This window comes from Jaculus jaculus, chromosome 19 (assembly GCF_020740685.1).
Source record: "Jaculus jaculus isolate mJacJac1 chromosome 19, mJacJac1.mat.Y.cur, whole genome shotgun sequence".
Lineage (NCBI taxonomy): Eukaryota > Metazoa > Chordata > Mammalia > Rodentia > Dipodidae > Jaculus > Jaculus jaculus.
Window position 1 is genome coordinate 34,521,097 of NC_059120.1, and position 19,099 is coordinate 34,540,195.

Sequence of the window (19,099 nt, forward strand, 5' to 3'; positions counted from 1 at the left end):
GCCTCATAGTGTCTCTAAGAGTATCAAGCCATAGACAGGTACTTGGGGAGCTCTGAGTACTAGTTTCTCAGAACCCAAGCTACTTAATTTTAATCTCAATTACTCCTATATAGTCCTATGGTTGGTAGCCTTTTCCTGTATTTATTACTTTTAGTGATACTAGAATGTTCTTTTCTTTTTGCCATTTTGGTTCCCATTATTTGGTCAATAATTTTTTTCGGGGGGGGGGGTTCAAGGTAGGGTCTTGCTCTAGCCCTGTGTGACCTGGAATTCATTATATAGTCTCAGGCTGGCCTTAAACTCAGGGCAGTTCTCCTACCATTACCTCCCAAGGGCTGGGATTGGTCAATTATTTTCAATATTAGATCCTATGGTTAAAACAAATGGTCTAGTTCTGGTCTTGATCAGTCCTGACTAACATAATGATACACACCATGTAAGTAAGCAAGCACAGATGCTCATTATCTCCAAATTAATCTATGTATTATAAACAGTCCTCAGCAAGAACAGTTGAGAATAAAGATAATTTATTTATAGACCAAGGTAAGACAGCAATCAGATACAGATAGCAAATTTCTCATGAAAATATTGTGTTGAAGACTGTTTAATAGTGATAGAGGGATAAATTTTAAAATGCCAAGAAAAAGGGATAAACTAACATGAGCAATATATGACTAATATGACTGCCATAAATAGCAGGAAAAGAACAGTTGCCTACTCATACCACATACAAAAATCAATTCCATAAGGAACAGAGATTAAAGTCAAAGGAAAACTTTTAAAATGTTTAGAATAAAAATATAAATTATAGCCGGGCGTGGTGGTGCAGACCTTTAATCTCAGCACTCAGGAGGCAGAGGTATGAGGATCACCATGAGTTCAAGGCCACCCTGAGACTACGTAGTGAATTCCAATTCAACCTGGGCTAGAGTGAGACTCTACCTCAAAAAATATATATACGTGTGTGTGTGTGTAAATTATCCATATGGCCTTACAGCAGGAATTTCAGAGTTTAGACGAAAGGCATAATCAATAAAAAGCTACACTGCAGTACAGAAAGAGAAAGAGACTCCATTCCCACTCTCTCTGTACAAATAGGTGGATCCACATGAATAAAACCTACCCAACAGCACACAAGCAGAACTACAGTGACCAGCTCATGGGAAACATTCCTAGTCTACCTCTTCTAGATCCTGAGGAAATGTGTGGTACCCTGCGGACAAAGCTCACATCATGCGTGTCTGTATGTGAACGTGTATTGAAGGCGACAGAACAACTAAAGCAAAAGGACCCTAGGTTTTTGAAGCTCAAAATGCTATGCAAAGCGCCCCTGAACTGCGTATCTATGTATCTGACTTATAAGGAAAGGAAACTAACATCTACCTTGTTTCAATTATTTTGTATCAGGTTTTATACCAGTCACAGCTAAACCAAAACCTGTTAATAGAAACTATTCTTAGCTATATCAATAACATATCTATCTTTTAAAATGCTAGGATATGGGGCTAGGGAAGTGGTTAAAGGTGTTTGCTAGCCTGAGTTCAATTCCCCAGCCATCCACATAAAGACAGATGGGCATTCATTTGCAGCAGCAAGAGATTCTGGTGCATGTAAATGCACATGCATACACATATACACACATATAAATAAATAAACAGATAAATACAATTTTTAAAAAGGAAAAATGCTAGAATACATGAAAAATATAAACAATTTTTATCTAAATAGCACCAAAAAAATCAGAAAAATAATTGTTAGGCTTATATCACAATTTACATAATGGAAAATGCCCAAGAAAAATGCTACTAGAGGAAGTGTGGAACCCAAAGAAATGCAGCAACCGAGGCATCATAGAAGATAGTAATAATGATGAGAAGTCTACACTTCTCTTATTCCCCATAGATTTATGCTTTGACAATCATCTCCAGCTTGTGGCAATTTCAAAATTCTGTGGACCACTGACAAGGTGGGGCCTGGCTGGCAGAAGCAGGTAACCAAGGGCAGGCTTTGAAAGTTTGGGCCTACTCACTGTTTCCTGGCCCATACCACATAACCGAGCAACTACTCCATATTCCCACCATCATGTATTGAGCCGCTCTACTATGATGGACTGAATTCCCACTGAGACCATGAGCCCTAAGAAACCTTTCCTCACTTAAGTTGCTTCCCTCTGGTATTTTGTCACAGCAACAAAAAAATAACTAATACAACTGGTAATAATGAAAACAATTTCTTTCATTTACTTAACATTTAATATGCACCACAGTCTTTCAAGTAATTGTCACAAAATTATAGTGGGGGCTGGAGAAATGAATCAACAGTTAAAAGTACTTGCTTGTAAAGCTTGATAGCCTAGGTTCAATTCCCCCAAAGTGGCACATGCGTCCAAAGTAGATCTGCAGTGGCAAGAGGCCCTAGCGCAACTATTCTCTCTCTCTGTCTCTGTCTCTCTCTATTTCATTCTCCCCTCTTTTCTATCTACTTAAAAATAAGTGAATACAGGGCTGGAGAGATAGTTTAGTGGCTAAGGAACTTGCCTGCAAAGCTTAAGGACCCAGGTTCAATTCCTCAGTACCTATGTAAGCCAGATGCACTAAGTGGCACATGTGTCAAGAGTTCTTTTGCAATGGCTAGTGGACCTAGGCACCTATTCTCTCTATCCTCCTTTTTCTCTCAAATACATAATAACAAAAACAAAAAAAAAAACACACATTTTTAAAAAGAAAGAATGTTTTTAAAATTCAGAGGGATAACATCTTATGATCAGTTTAGAAAGAATAAGCATCCTTTCCCACTTCACAGCTAGAAGGAAGCTGTGCAGGACTTCAAACCTATCATGTTAAAGGTCTTCAAGGATGGGCACAGGGCTAATTATGCAGGATGATCAAAGCAATACCAAATTATTATATCTTGTTTTATTTTACTTATTTATTTGAGAGACAGCGGGACAGATAAACAGAGAACAGGCATGCCAGGGCCTCTAGCCCCTGCATAAAAACTCCAAACTCATGCACCACCTTGTACATCTGCCTTATGTGGGTACAAGTGAATCAAACTTGGGTCCTTAGGCTTCACAGGCAAGCGCCTTAACCGCTAAACTATTTTATCAATCCCTTGTTTTTAAAACGTAGTATTCAAAAAGCACTTTATAGGGCTGAAGAGACAGCTTATCAGTTAAGGCACTTGCCTGCGAAGCCTAAGGAGCCAGGTTCTATTCCCCAAACCCACGTAAGCCAGCTGCACATGGAGGCACAAGCATCGGAATTCATTTGCAGTGGCTACAGGCATGTCCATTCTCTCTCTCTAATAAATAAATAAATAAATAAATAAATAAATAAATAAATAAATAACATTTTTAAAAGCACCTTATAGTATCCTGTACATAACTCATTGCTATTTCCTTGCAAATGACTAGTTACTTTACCTCCTTATTGTGACCAAATACCTGACAAGAAGGGATTATTTAGCTTATAGTTCAAGAGGTGCAGCCCACTGTAGAGTGGAGTATGACGGGGAAGCTGGTCACCTCCAATCCAGTTAGAGAGCAGAAGAGATGGCTGTTCTTGAGCTCTGCTCTCTTCAGTACTCAGCCTGCATCCAGCCCCTGGAATGATGATGTCCAAAGAAGGGCAAATAATATATTATATTGCCAGAGACAGCAAGCATGCCATTTCAGGATCACGAGGAATCGAGCGCTGAAGAGCTGCATGACACAGTTCCAACCCGGCTGTCTCTTCCTTGGAGCCCAATTTGGCCACTCTATAGAAAACATCTTTGGCTCTCTACACTACAGATATCTATGGTTTTCTGTATAATGTTTGTCTTTTTCTGTCTTTCACTTGGTGCACCAATCTCCAAGTTTACTTTTCCAGCAAAAATAGGATGTTAGTGAAGTGTCGGTCAATGTATCTGAAAGAAGCTCCAGCATAGAATTGGGAAAACAAGAAAATAGGTCAGAAATAATTGTTCTCCTTAAGGTCTTAAAGAAAGTCAGGCATGGAGCACAGTGCACTGAGGAGGAAACAATGAACCTCCTGGAACAGTGTAAGAATTGTTCCATGACTGATTTTTCTGAATGGTGGCAACTGCAACAAACTACCAATAACCCTTACAGGAAGAACAACCAGGGTCAGAAAGAGTTCAATCAGGGGGACCAAAATCTAAGTATTGGGAGGGAAATGGAAAGGGAATTCAAAAGAAATGGTTGGGGGAAAAATGGGTTTATTGGATCAATGGTCAATGGTGGGAACCTCCATTCTGTGGTGGTTCTGTCTCTCACCTTTAAATATAGCAACTGAAAGTAGGAGCTCATGAAACCGCAAGTGCTTCACCGCACGTACATGGAGAAAGTGTAAAAATAGTTAATCATTATAAGGGCCTGATGGCTGTGCTTGAGGTAAATAATTATGGGATTGTTTAATGTAAAGAAATAGCAAAAAGTTTCTATGAATTCTGTGGAACTGAACCTTTCTTGAAGTTTGTTCTTGCATGACATGATCAGAAAATAAAAGACAGAGGTTAAGAGCTGTGGCAGCAGAGAGAGAGAGAGAGAAAAGGAAAGAAACTCAGCTGCCTTCAGCATTAGCCTGTCAGCTTGCACGAGAACTTGACGTCGAGTCATTATTGCACTGCTCCCTTTCACACCTCTCTTCAGAGACCCTCCTTCAAGCCAGGGCTGGACCCCAGCATTTTATATATATACACAGTTATCTCAATAATCACCATCAATTAACCTAACCTAGAAATCTACTCACAGGCAAGCTCAAAGACTTATCTCCTATGTGATTCTAAACCCAATCAAGTAGGCAACATTATCTAACACATCTAGCATGTTTATGGCTGCCTCAATTGATAAGAGCAAGAAACATAAAAACAAGATGGTGAAAAAAAGGGTTTTTTGTTGTTTGTTTTTTCAAGGTAGGGTCTTACTCTGGCCCAGGCTGACCTGGAATTCACTATGTAGTCTCAGGGTCACCTGGAACTCACAGTAATCCTCCTACCTCTGTCTCCTGAGTGCTGGGATTAAAGGTGTGCGCCACTATGCCTAGCAAAAAGTTGTTTGTTTTTGTGTTTAGTTTGTTTGTTTTTTGAGGTAGGATCTCACTCTAGCTCAGGCTGACCTGGAATTCACTATGTAGTCTCACGGTGGCCTCGAACTCATGGCGATCCTCCTACCTCTGCCTCCCGAGTGCTGGGATTAAAGGCGTGTGCTACCAAGCCCAGCTTGAAAAGTTTTATTTTAACAAAAATTAGGTAACAAATGATAATCCAGAGGAAGAAACAGACTTAGCATCAGAATTTCATTAAACTGTTATACTCATGCCTAAAATTGCCACAATTAATATCTTGGGCTATTAGGCCTGCTATACCAAAATACCATAAACTGTGTAGCTGATAAATAACAGAAATTTATTTCTCACATCTCTGGAGATTAGATGGGCCAGCAGATTCAATATCTGGTGAATACCTACTTTCTGATTCATAGATGGTAACTTCTCAATGAGTCTGCTTGACAGAAGAGGCAAAGTAGCTCCTTGGGAACTAATAAGGGCAGTAATTCTATTCATAAAGCTTCTGTTGCTATGATCTAGTCACTTCCCAAAGGCGCTTTCAAACCGGAAGGATGCAAATATTCAGACAATAGGAACAAGCTATCTTTACACAGTTTAAGAGACTAATGATTATTGGTATACACACCACACTGAAATCAAGGTTGTCTTCAATCCATCTTTGCCCATCTGCGAACTCCTCATGAAGTCCCATAATATAAAGGGTATCCAAAGCATCAACTATGGTGGCACCCATCTGTGAACTTCCTATATTTAGGAAGGAAAAATAACTTGTTAAAAAATCCTCTCAGTAAAACAAAGACTATAAGGACCATAAAAGAAGACCAGTGTTCATTTTCCATTAAAATACACAGTAGAAACAATCTGATATTTTTGTAAAAAAAATATTATGTAAGAGAAAAATAATTAATAGAAATGAAGTTGCTAATAGAAAAATAAGGAAAAGCTAAAAATATAAATCTTCTTAATGTTTTGTCTTGGTCAGAACATAAGATAATTACACCCTTTGAAAAAGAAAAGAAAGAGCTGGCGAGATGGCTCAGTGATTAAAGTGCTTGCATGCAAAGCCTGCCAGCTTAGGTTCAACTCCCTAGTACCCACACAAAGCTAGATACTCAATATGGCACATTCATCTGGAGTTTGCAGTGGCAAGAGGCTCTAGTGTACCTACATTCTCTCTCTCACATTCAAATAAATATATATTTTTAAACATATTTCATTTATTTGAGAGAGGGAAAGAGGCAGAGAAAGAGAGAGAATGGGTATGCCAGGCATCCAGCCACTGCAAACAAACTCCAGACGCATACACCTCCTTGTGCATCTATCTGGCTTATGTGGGTCCTAGAGAATCGAACTGGAATCCTTTGGCTTTATGGGCAAATACCTTAACTGCCAAGCCATCTCTCCAACCTATCAAATAAATATATTTTTGAAAAAAGAAAAATGAGGGGGGGTTAATAACTTGAGGAAGAAGAACTGTTCATGGTCATAAGCTACATCATAACATAAACTAGCTCAAACCCACCAAAAGGGTAAATATTATATATATATATATATATATATATATATATATATATATATATATATATGGTGTGTGTGTGTATGTATGTATGTATGTGTGTGTATATACATGTGAGTGTGTGTGTGAGAGAGAGAGACTAGATAATCACAGTGAAATAAAAATAGTAATCATCTTCAATAATAATAAAAATTAAGCCAGGTGTGATGGCTCACCCCTTTAATCCCAGCACTTGGGAGGCAGAAGTAGGATTGCTGAGAGTTTGAGGACCACATGGGACTACAGAGACAGTATCAGGACAGCCTGGACTAGAGGGAGACCCTACCATAAAAAAAAAAAAAAAATCAAGTCATATCGAGAAAGGAAAGCTACAAAATATTTATAGAGAACAATCAAAATAATAAGATATACAAATAATTTTGTGTATTTTATTTTTAGTTTTTTTATGAGAGAGAGAAAAAGACAACATAATATTAATTCCAAGTCAGCCTAGGCTAGAGCAAAACCCTACCTCAAAAAAAATAATAATAAAATAAAATAAGGGGCTGGAGAGATGGCTTACAGGTTAAGGTGTTTGTCTGTAAAGCCAAAGGATCCTAATTCAATTCTCCAGGACCCACATAAGCCAAATGCACAAGGGGGCGCATGCATCTGGAGTTCATTTGCAGGGGCTGAAGGCCCTGGTATGCCCATTCTCTCTTGCTTGCTCTCTCTCCTCTTGCTTGCTCTCTCTCTGTGCCTCCTTCTCTCTCTCAAATAAATAAATATATTTAAAAATAAATAAAATAAAAACTCTGTACATACTTGTTCTTTTGATGGTTATCCTCATGTGCAGTGGCTGGAGGCCCTGGCTCGCCCATTCTCTCTCTTCCTCTCTGCCTTTCTCTCTCTCTCTCAAATAAATAAATAAAAATAAAGTTTAAAATATTATAAAATATTTTTTTAAATCTTCAAGAGGGGATGGAGGGATGGCTTGACGATTAAGGCGTTTGCCTGCAAAGCCAAAGGTGATCCAGGTTCATCTCCCCAGGATCCATGTTAGCCAGCTACACAAGGAGGCATAAACATCTGGAGTTCATCTGCAGTAGCTGGAAGCCCTAGCATGCCCATTCATTCTCTCTTTCTCTCCCCCTCTTTCTATGTCAAATAAGTAAATAAAAATAAAATATTTAAAAATCTTCAAGAAAAAAATCCCCAAGTTTCATATGTGGGAAATTTTACAAAGCATTAGGAAGAAATAAAATGAATCCTAAACACACTCAGAAAGACAAAGAGCACATGACCCAGCTGTTTTATGAGGCCAGCGCTACCCTGGTACCATAACAGAGGTAGGAAAAATACATGAAAGCCAAAATGAAAAATACTGGCAAATCAAACAATTGCTAAGCTAGAAATAATTAAAAGAACTTACTAATATATACGCATATGTAAACTCAGAAGCACCCTTCAAAAGCATTGCAAAGTTAAAGAATACTCTTTCCTAAATTTCTTTAAAAAAATTTCTTGTTTTTAAATACAAAACCAGGGCTGGGGAGATGGCTCAGTCATAAAGCACTTGTCTGCTGTGCAAGCATGAGTTCCTGAGTTCAGATCCACAGAAACTACTTAGGTAGATGTGGCAAAAGGGGCATCTGTAATCTCAGCATGCCTAAAGCAAGAGAGAAGGTATAGACAAGAGAATTCTTGGAAGATCGCAGGCCAGCTAACCTGGCATACATAATGGTAAACAAAAGACCCGCCTCAAATAGGCAGAAGGAAAGACTTGACCCCTGATTTTTCTCTGACCTCTTCATGTGTGCCATGGCATGCACATGCACACACACACACCATATATATACACACAAATAATAAACCAGAGAAGACTTAACAATTCTCCAGAAAATCTAAATAAAAAGAATTCAGACTGGCCCATCACAGTCTACAGACCTGTATGAAAGCAACCAGCCTCAGCTACACAAATGCTAATTAGAAAAAAAAAATCACTGGGCACGGTGGCACACGCCTTTAACCCCAATACTCACGAGGCAAAGGTAGAAGGAGTACTGTAAGTTCAAGGCCACCTGAGTCTACACAGTGAATTCCAGGTTAGCCTAGGCTAGACAGAGACCCCACCTTGAAAAACCAAAAAAAGAAAAGAAAAGAAACTAAAAATTTAACTTCAGAAACTTAAGCCTTCCATAAATAAATTACATACCTATAAATCTAAGACAAAACATATAATGATTTTTTTTTTCCTAACTAAGCCCATTTGACTGGAAAATAAAAACAAAAAGTAACTTAAAGAAAGATATAAGCACCTAATTTTGGCTGCTAAAACACTTCCAAGCATTGCATTTTTGCTTTTTCTACCATTTCACTATAACTTTCTCCTCAAACAATATGTTTTCTATCAGCTGCATTTTTTTTTAAAACCTTTCGAAGTCAGTAAAGCACTATGCAGATCAGAATCTATTTGGTATGTGATAATAGATGTGCTACAAAATAAAGAAGGAACAAAGAGAATGAATGTCCACTTCTTATTTTCAGTACGTCTCTATACTAAGATCCTCTAAAAATCAGGCCCCTAGTTTATCACTGAGTTCAATATAAAGACATAGCTACTTGAAGAGAGGACCTAGTTTAGTTAACCATTAAATATAATGTCTTTTAGTGTCTCATCTCATTTTGTGACAGGTACAAAGCAATGGAAATTTATCATTTGTAACATGAGCCAATATGCTGTGTTTCATTAGATAGTAACTACTAAATTAAGCACCATGGATGTGAAGGTGAACTGGCTGCGGCGTGTCACCCCACTGATCGCTAGGGTTGACTCAGCTGATCCAGCTGACTAGGCAAGTGTACCGTTCCTCCTTCATGTGTGTCCCTCCCAAAGCTGCTTACTCAGTGAAAAGGACAACCTTCCCCCAGCAGAGGAGGACTGGTCTTCCTGTGCTCCCTGCTAGAACATCCAAACAAGCTCTCAAGTATCCTATTATGAGATCCCTGGTAATCAACAGTAGTATCTCAAACTCAGTAGAAATTTTTTTAAGAGATCTCTTTTGACGAAAAAATAAATATGTTATAAAAGGAATCAAGAGCTTTAGAAAAATGCTTCCATAGGGTATTTCCACAAGGAAAATTCCTGTCATTGAATCATTAGGAGGATGTGCTCTAAATAATAAAGAAAACTGTACCACCAGTAACTGGCATATGTGCCTTCTAATTCCATAAAAATTTCCCTGCACTTACCTACAAGATCCCCAACACATTGAGAAGTATTTAATGGGTGAAAAGATGAACTCAAAAAAGAGCTTGACACTTTTCAAGACCTAACTATGGGTTTAGTAAAAACTTGTTCATCAAAGTAGGCTGAGTCCATTAAACTGTGAAGCTTAACAAGTAAACTGAGTGAAAAAGGCCACAGTTAAGATAACTAGTAGCTCTTCCTCACACCTTCTTCCCCACAAGTATTTAGCAACTGGGAATGTCCAATATAACCTGATCATTACCAATCACTTCAGTAGGCTTTCTTGTTTGACGTGCATGGCACTAAGAAGTTTCCAGTCCCTTCCCTTACTCCAAATATCACAAATCATATTTTCTTAAAGAAAAAAGGTACAAATAGGTACCTACCTTTCTTGATATTAAGAAAAAGTATAAAGAAAAATACTCAGATAAATGGCTAAAGTAGCTATGTAAATAGAAAATATAACGCATTACTATGTGTTCCAAACACTTAAGTTCTGGTACACTTTCAAAACATTTATAGTCAAATTAAATCATCACAGAACTACTGTGATAGTAGAAAGTACTTTCTTTAAACAGTCAGACCTTTAAAAAAGATGGAGGAAACAGAAATAGAAATTCAAAACTTACCAAATATGTTGGTGGAGTGTCCCTTCCTTGCAATAGGTCTAAGTTCATTATGACCCCAGCCATATGTTCTATAATTATCCCAGGCATGTTTCATCATCTGAGAAGAGAAAAATTAAAACCCACCATATTATATTAATACTATTATTCTTTTATTTCATGTAATTTTGGGATTGATTACTATATTATCCATTCTTCCATGTCTTCTAAATTAGCATATTATTCAATTAGCACTTGTATCAGTGTGAAAACACACATAGCTATATTAGGTATCAATTTGTAAAAACAGAAAAAAAAAATAGGTGTAATCAACAAGTCATTTCAGGAAGAAAAAGGTACCTAATTGGCACTCTTTCCTTTTGAAAATTGACAATGCCTTTGGGGAATAGCTAAGCTTCCCTCGTTGGTTACAGCAGAGCTATCAATCAAGAGGCCTTGCTTCTAACAGCAGTCAATTGAGTCAGACTCCAAAATCCCTTATCTTTAAACCAGAGATCAGGAAAAACTGTATTAGATAATATGTAACCAAATGGTTATATATGTGCTCTTTTTTGTCTTGTTTGTTTGTTTATTAAAAGTAGGGTCTCCCTCTAGCCCAGGATGACCTGGAACTCACTCTGTAGTCCCAGACTGGCCTCAAACTCACAGTGATCCTTCCACCTTTATCTCCTCAGTTTGGGATTAAAGGCCATCGTGCCCGAGTTTAAACTTGATTTAAAAAAAAAAAAAAGGCAATGCTGGAGTTATGGCTTAGTGGTTAAGGCACTTGGCGGGCTTTAGGACCTAAGCCTAAGGACCCAGTTCCCACAAAAGCCAGATGCATAAGGTAGCACACATGTCTGGAGTTCATTTACAACAGCTGGAGGCTCTGAAGTGCCCAGTTTCTCCCTCCCCCACCCCCCGTCTCTCTCTCTCGCTCACACAAACACAATTTTTTTATATAAATTAAAAAAAAAAAAAAAACAGGCAGCTAGAAAAATTTGGCCTACATGCTACAGTTTGCCAATTCCTGTCCTAGTCAAAGGGACTGAGTACATGGATTCATGGAAGACAATCAAATCCTTTTTATACATAATATTGTAGACACTGGCATGAAAGGGATTATCCCACTTTGTGATCTCAAGATCTATGTGATATAATTTGATCCTGGAGCTGATAATGGCCAGCACTCTCCCAATACAGAATAACCATATAAGGGCTGGAAAGATGGCTTAGTGGTTAAGGTGCTTGCCTGTGAAGCATAAGGACCCAGTTCAATTTTCCCATACCCACATCCACATAAGCCAGATGCACATGGTAGCACTTACATCTGGAGTTCATTTGCAGTGGCTAGAGGTCCTGGCACACCCATTCATATTCTTATTATCTCTCTATCTCTTTCTCTCCCTGTCATTCTCTTATTTTTCTCTGCTTGCAAATAAATAAAAATATGAAATAAAAGAAAAACTAAACATAAGGAAAGAAACAAATACATATTATAGACTTATAGACAAATACATATTATAGACTTAGATTCAGGCAAGCCTGAAGCCCTAGTTTAAAGCCAATAAGCTAATAGTAATTTTTTTATCAATTCATTTGAGCTGAGTGTTAAAAAATCTAAGTTTTCTGCACAACTGAATTATGAAATAGTAATATAACACATGTAGTACATAATTTGACAATATACTTATTCATTAAAACACTAAACTTCTTGTATGCAGCCACCATTAATCAGACATGAAAATCAGACAAAAGTATTACAAGAAAACTCCTGGCCAATATATTTCAAGAATACAGATGTAAATTCCCTTTAAAAAACTTATCAATATCTAGGAGGATACAATCCCATGACTACATGCAATCTCACCCAGGAATATACAATGAATTTGCTGGGCATGGTGGTCACTCCTTTAATCCCAGCACTAAAGAGGCAGAAGTAGAAGGATCACTGTGAGTTCAAGGCCAGCCTGGGACTACAGAGTGAGTTCTAGTCAGCCTAGCCTAGAGTGAGACTCTGACTCAAAAAAAATTAAAATAATAATAAATTTTGCTGAGAAGATGGCTCAGTATTAAAAGGTGCTTGCTTGTGAAGCCTATCAGCCTGGGTTTGATTACCCAGTACTCACAGAAAGCCAGATGCACAAAGTGGCACATGTGTCTAGAGTTCACTTGCAATACCAAGAGTCCTTGGCACACACACATGCCAGAACTCTTACTCCCTCCCTTTCCCCTTCTTTCTCTCTCTCATAAGTAAATACAATAAATAAATAAATATGATTTATCATATTAATAGAATAATATCCATTACCAGAATATATACAAAAAGTTATGTGACTATTTGAATTAAATTTATTCTTGTTTTATAAGACTTTTGAAATAAAGACAAAGTCTTTTTCTTCATAAGCAGTACAAATTTTATTTGGCTACAGCCAAAATTGTTATAAATTCTAATTAACATGGTAAACTCAAATATTCGCCATATTTTTTTCCCTTTTCCATGCTCTTAATTTGCAACTTTTAAAATAACAAGCTGAAAGACTTCTCAGGCTAAATAAATGTAAAAGTTTTTGAGATCACAATCTTTCCCTATTCTTCAATCCTCAGATTCTCTAAAGGAAATATGTTCCTCATCTGTGTACTGTGGCATAGTCCTTCAAACATGGCTGATATACATAGTGCTGGAAAGTGCTATGCTGTGCATCTGGCCTACGTGGGACCTGGAGAGTCAAACATGAGTCCTTAGGCTTTGCAGCAAGCAACTTAATTGCTAAGCTATCTCTCCAGCCCATTAAAACACTTCTTAATTCAAGACTCAGGGAACACTTAAGAAGAGGGGGTGGAAATAATGAAAGAGCCACAAGGTGGAAAGGTGTATTCTGTCATATTGTTCCCTTTCCTCAAGAGAAACTGACTGACACATTCATCATTCCACAGTGAATAGTGAAACCCCACTGAGGGGGGCCCTCAGAGGAATGGGGGTGGAAAGAGGGAACTTAACCCAACATGTTCAGACAATAAAGTTCTCAATTTAAAAACTATTTTTAAAAAATTGGGCTGGAGAGATGGCTTAGAGGCTAAGGCCTTTGCCTGCAAAGCCAAAAGACCATGATTCAATTCCCCAGGACCTACATAAGCAAAATATACAAAGATGGCACATACATCTGGAGTTTGTTCACAGCAGCTAGACACCCTGGAGCATCCATCTCCTCTCACCCCACCCCCTTCCTCTTTCTCAAAAAAATAAATAGTTTAAAAGTTTTTTTAAGTCTTAGACTACAGAGATGGTTTAACAGTTAAGGTGCTTATCTGCAAAGTCTAAGGACCCAGGTTTGATTCCCCAGTAGCCATGTAAGCAAGATGCATGAGATGGCATATGCATCTGGAATGTATTTGCAGCAACTAGAGGCCCTACAGTACCCATTCTCTCTCTATCTGCTTCTTTCTCTCTTTCTCTCAAATAAACAAACAAAGTAAAAATTTTAAAAAGAATTTTAACTAGAGCAGTGAACCCTGCAAGTTACACAACTAGCCAGCCAGGCAATATGTGCCCACTAGTGTAACAGTTGCATGTCTGATATGGGGCTAACCAACTGCTCTCTGACTGGACTTGAGGCCCACTGCATGAGAGGGAATTCCTGCCTGATACTGAAAATCTAGTCAAAGTTCTATGGCTGTGTTGGTCATAAGCCCTAAGGGAAAGCTACTACTGAGGTTTGGCTAAATGGATAAATTATACCAACCAAACTTCCCTCTAAAATATTTATTTCTATGCCCACATATTAATGCTAGTCTCACTTTTGGTTAGAGAAGCTTCTCTTTTCAGGTGGTAGTGACCACTGGAAAGTGATAAGAAGTGACAGATGAGTATTCAGCACTAAGTGAGACTTCTCTATACACTCTTGAAGACTCAGAGACCAAAATAGAAGAGATGGTGAAAAGAACATTAAGAACTGAAGAATGAGAAAGAGTGCTTTGTTACGTAGTCTTCCATATACAAAGTGGCAATTGCATTTATGACCTCAGAGGGGCTACTGCCACCTGTACAAGACCTGCATAATCTGAGCGGGAAAATGATATCAATGTAGAAGATGAGGGCTGGAGAGATGGCTTAGTGATTAAGGCATTTGCCTGACACTATATAGTGAATTCCAGATTAGCCTGGGCTATAGTGAGACCCTACCTCAAAAAAAAAAAAAAAGATGAGATAGTTGACAAGAATACATGGCTAGTGAAGGGATGATCCAGAGATGGCCAAAGGATGGTGGTGGGTTATAATCAGGGCATACTGCATAAATGTAATAGAGGTTGTCATTTAAAAAAAAACAAACTACTTTTTCAAACAATGGCACACCCAGAAGCCACAGATTGTTACTAGAAAATTTTCAGTGGTGAGGATGGAATATCTTCCAGTAAGTTGTTGGCAAAGGAGGTCCCTGATTCCCCTAAAACATTACAGGCCATTGTCAAGCCACAGTTTCCCACCAGGAATAGATGGTAAGACCCTATTGCTGAAGATTCCACATCCTTGAGCTGCAAGGTCACTAACAAATCTTGCTGGAACTAAGCTGAAAACCTCCTTCATATAGACCTGTTGACAGAAAGCTATGCTGCATGCAACTCCAATACACAACAGTGGACACTGCAACTTTTAACTTTGGTAAGCTAGGCCAAATGAGCCAACGGATACATAGGGGTATGTCTGCTATGGGGCAAATTAATTGGAATGGACACCTGCTCCATAGAAGGGAATACATGACTGATACTGAAAACCTATAATGAGGGAAATCATGAGCTAGGGTACACCCTGCTGGTGTCTGCCTAAAGGCATATATTATGCTCACCAAACTGTCCAGTAAGCACAACTCTTATTGTTCATACCCATATATTAATGCTACTCTTACTTCTGGTTAGAGAGGCTTCAGTGGTGGTGACCTTGAGATGACTCAGAAGGCACCATAGTGTTGAGAGGTGAGTGACAGAGGAGTGCTCAGCACTGAAACATCTCTACCACACTTTCCAAGGCTCAGGGTCCATTGCAGAAGAGGTGGCAAAAGAATACAAAAGCCAAAGGAAGAGTAGGACTCATTACAATGCACTCTTCCGGACACAAAATGGCCTGGATATCCGTGACCTCACAGTGCCTGACACTACCTACACAAGACCATTATAATAGGAGGAAAGGATGATGACATCAAAATAAAAGAGAATGATTGAGACGGGGAGGGGATACAATGGAGAGTGGAGTTGCGAAGGAGAAAGTGAAGGGGTGAGAAAATACTATGGTTCATTGTCTATAGTTATGGAAGTTGTCAATAAAAAAATTTTTAAGTTAAAAAATTAAAAATAAATAAAACAAAAGCATGGCTCACTTGACAATTACTAAAAGACTGTTTACTGCTATCATTACATTTGCATGTATGGTATTGTGTGTGTGCATGTAAGGTGCATGCATCCCAAGTGCATGCATATAATGAGTGTCAGGCGACTCTTCTATTGCTTATCTGCTATCTCCTTGAGACAGTCTCTCTCTCTCTCTCTCTCTCTCTCTCTCTCTCTCTCTCTCTCTCTCTCTCTTTTTCTCTCGCTCTGAACCTGAAACTACAGTTTTCAGAGGCCCAAAGGATTCTCCAGTCTCTGGTCCCCACAGAATTGGATATACAGGCATGCGTGGGCATACCCAGCGGCTTACATAGGTGCTGGTAAATAAAACTCAGATGGATTCAGACCCTCACGCTTGCACAGCAAGTGCTCTTACTGCTGAGCCATTTCAACTCCTGAAAATCTGCTTATGAGAAATTCTGCTTACGAGAAAATCTGCATAGTATATAGTAAAGTCTCTTGTAACTGAATAGCTAAATTGCCTATTCAATAATAAATCAGAAATGGGTGCCACTCTCTTACTAAGTTCTGCATTTCAAAAGATCTCTGAAAATAGTATGAGTAATATAACCCACAAAACCACCTTAAATCACTTTTTAATTTCTAATAACTATGCTATAATCAAGCTCTACAACCAAGCTCTAGTCCTTATTGCCAACATGGAAACTGAATTACAACTGTGACCAAAGAACAAGTAAGTTCCAAGCATAACACCACAGATGCTATAAATATGCATATTTATACCCAGTCAAGCCAAAAATGTAAGCACTCCAAACTATAAACCTCCATTTATTACCTCTTTAATTTTTTCCCTTTTGTTTCTTATCTCAGGATCCTCTGGATCTCCACCACTGATTCCAACAAGCTTTGGAATAGGGACTGGTGGCAATGACTTGTTCTCTTTTGTCTTCATTTCTTGAACTACTTTATTTTTCTCTGTCTGAATTTCTGCATGGATTTCCTCTTTTGATTTTCTTAACTTTTCTTTTGCTTCTTCCAAGGCTTTCTCGTGATCAGCTCGAATTTTATTTCTCAGACGCTCTTCTTCTTCCCTATGAGACAATAGGTAAGAGTGATATACAAAACTTCTTAAAAGTTCTTTCATTAAACCCAAGTAGCTGCTTTATAACCCTGATTAAGAGCCAAGAATTACTAGCGAAAGAAACCTCAGACTGCCCAAGAGTAGGATAAACACAAGTTGGTATGATAAAGAAAACACATTCTAGGATGGAGAGATGGCTCAGTGGTTAAGCACTTGCCTGTGAAGCCTAAGGACCCCTGTTCGAGGCTCGGTTCCCCAGGTCCCACGTTAGCCAGATGCACAAGGGGGCGCACGCGTCTGGAGTTCGTTTGCAGTAGCTGGTGACCCTGGCATGCCCATTCTCTCTCTGTCTCTCTTTCTCTGCCTCTTTCTCCCTCTGTCTGTCGCTCTCAAATAAATAAATAAATAAGATTTTAAAAAAAGAAAATGCATTCTAAGTGCTAAATAAGTATTTTACATAGCATAGAAAGAAAAAAACCTCTAAGCAGAGAACTGGAATCAGTAATGATCAGTAATGACGAGCACATGACAGAGGGCTACGGTAAAGGCAAAGGTGAGGGCAAAAGAGACTTGTGAAAAACAAAAGAAGGAAGAGAAATTAAGAGTGTTAAGTAAGAGAGAGTACAAAATATAAACCTAGGACCAAAGGAAAACATATGGGGAAAGATAAAAGGACAAAATTTGTTTCATTTGGTGAGCTCATATAGTTCTAAAATGTTTACATCTTAGAAAGGGCACATATTCAATAATGCAATGATTCTCAAATGGATGAGAACTAATCTCTTTAGCCCTTTGTTTAAAAATAAAAGTTCTGGGCTGGAGAGATGGCTTAGCGGTTAAGCGCTTGCCTGTGAAGCCTAAGGACCCTGGTTCGAGGCTCGGTTCCCCAGGTCCCACGTTAGCCAGATGCACAAGGGGGCGCACGCATCTGGAGTTCGTTTGCAGAGGCTGGAAGCCCTGGCGCGCCCATTCTCTCTCTCTCCCTCTGTCTTTCTCTCTGTGTCTGTCGCTCTCAAACAAATTAAAAAAATAAAATAAAAATAAATAAATAGAAGTTCCAACAGCTGGGCGTGGTGGCACTCGCCTTTAATCCCAGCACTCAGGAGGCAAAGGTAGGAAGATCGCTGTGAGTTCAAGGCCACCCTGACACTATATAGTTAATTCCAGGTCAGCCTGGACCAGAGTGAGACCCAACCTCAAAAAAATAAAAAATAAAAATAAATAAAAGTTCCAAAGTCAGTCAAGGTAACACATGCCTTTAATCCCAGCACTCGGAGGCAGAGGTAGAAGGAAAGCAGTGAGTTTGAGGCCACCCTGAGACTACATAGTGAATTCCCAGTCAGTGTGAGCTAGAATGAGACCCTACCTCCAAAAATCAAAAATAAAAATAAAAAATAAAAATAAATGATCAAGTGACAGGTTAGCTGTTCTAAATAAAATTAAATGTGGATATTCCCTGGAAAACTAGTATGGCCTTAAACTACATAAGGATACACAAAATTACATTGAAATCTTATTTGAAAAAGATTTAAGTAGATTTAAAAACATTTCCTTTTTACATTTTTTACAGTATTTATTTGAGAAAGCAAGCGACAGAATGAGCATGACAGGGCCTCTTACCACTGCAAACTCCAGAAACATGTGCCACTTTGTGTATCTGGCTTTATGCAGGTACTGAGGAATTGAACCTGTGTCATCAGGCTTTGCAAGCAAGCACCTTTAACCACTGAGGCCTCTCTCCAGACCCAAAATATTTCCTTTTTATAATCACTTTCTCAGTACTAGAACTTCTTCCTGTACTTATAAACATATAGTCTCATTCTTAAACAAAACCTTTTCTCAAGACCGCCTCCAACTCCACCTTCACTGTCTTCTACCTCCTTCTTACCAACATTACAAATGTATTTTTGGGGAAGAAAACTACCTTTGATGTTTCCACTTCCTGTACCTTACATTATCTTTCTAGCCACCAGAGTTAAACCTGGATAGCTGAGCTGATGCCTCCTTTGAGCCTCCCTCTACTCCCTTGATCCACGACTTTCATACTCAAATACTGTAACCCATCTTTTTTATTTTTATTTATTTATCTTTTTTGGGTTTTGAGGTAGAGTCTCACTCTGGCCCAGGCTGACCTCAAATTCACTAGGTAATCTCAGGGTGGCCTCAAACTCACAGCGATCCTCCTACCACTGCCTCCCCAAGTGCTGGGATTAAAGGCGTGCACCACCACACCCGGCTGTAACCCATCCTTTG

General features: G+C 38.7%; 1 protein-coding gene across 1 annotated transcript in view; it reads right to left on the reverse strand.

The window, feature by feature from the left end:
* Man1a2 (mannosidase alpha class 1A member 2) overlaps nt 1-19,099 on the reverse strand; it is a 183,784-nt gene that overhangs the window by 112,542 nt on the left and 52,143 nt on the right. Inside the window, exons 2-4 of the mRNA XM_004667515.3 lie at nt 16,601-16,856; nt 10,447-10,543; nt 5,698-5,816 (exon numbers count right to left, since the gene is read on the reverse strand). Coding sequence (XP_004667572.1) covers nt 5,698-5,816; nt 10,447-10,543; nt 16,601-16,856 — 472 coding nt within the window. The remainder of the gene's footprint in view (nt 1-5,697; nt 5,817-10,446; nt 10,544-16,600; nt 16,857-19,099) is intronic.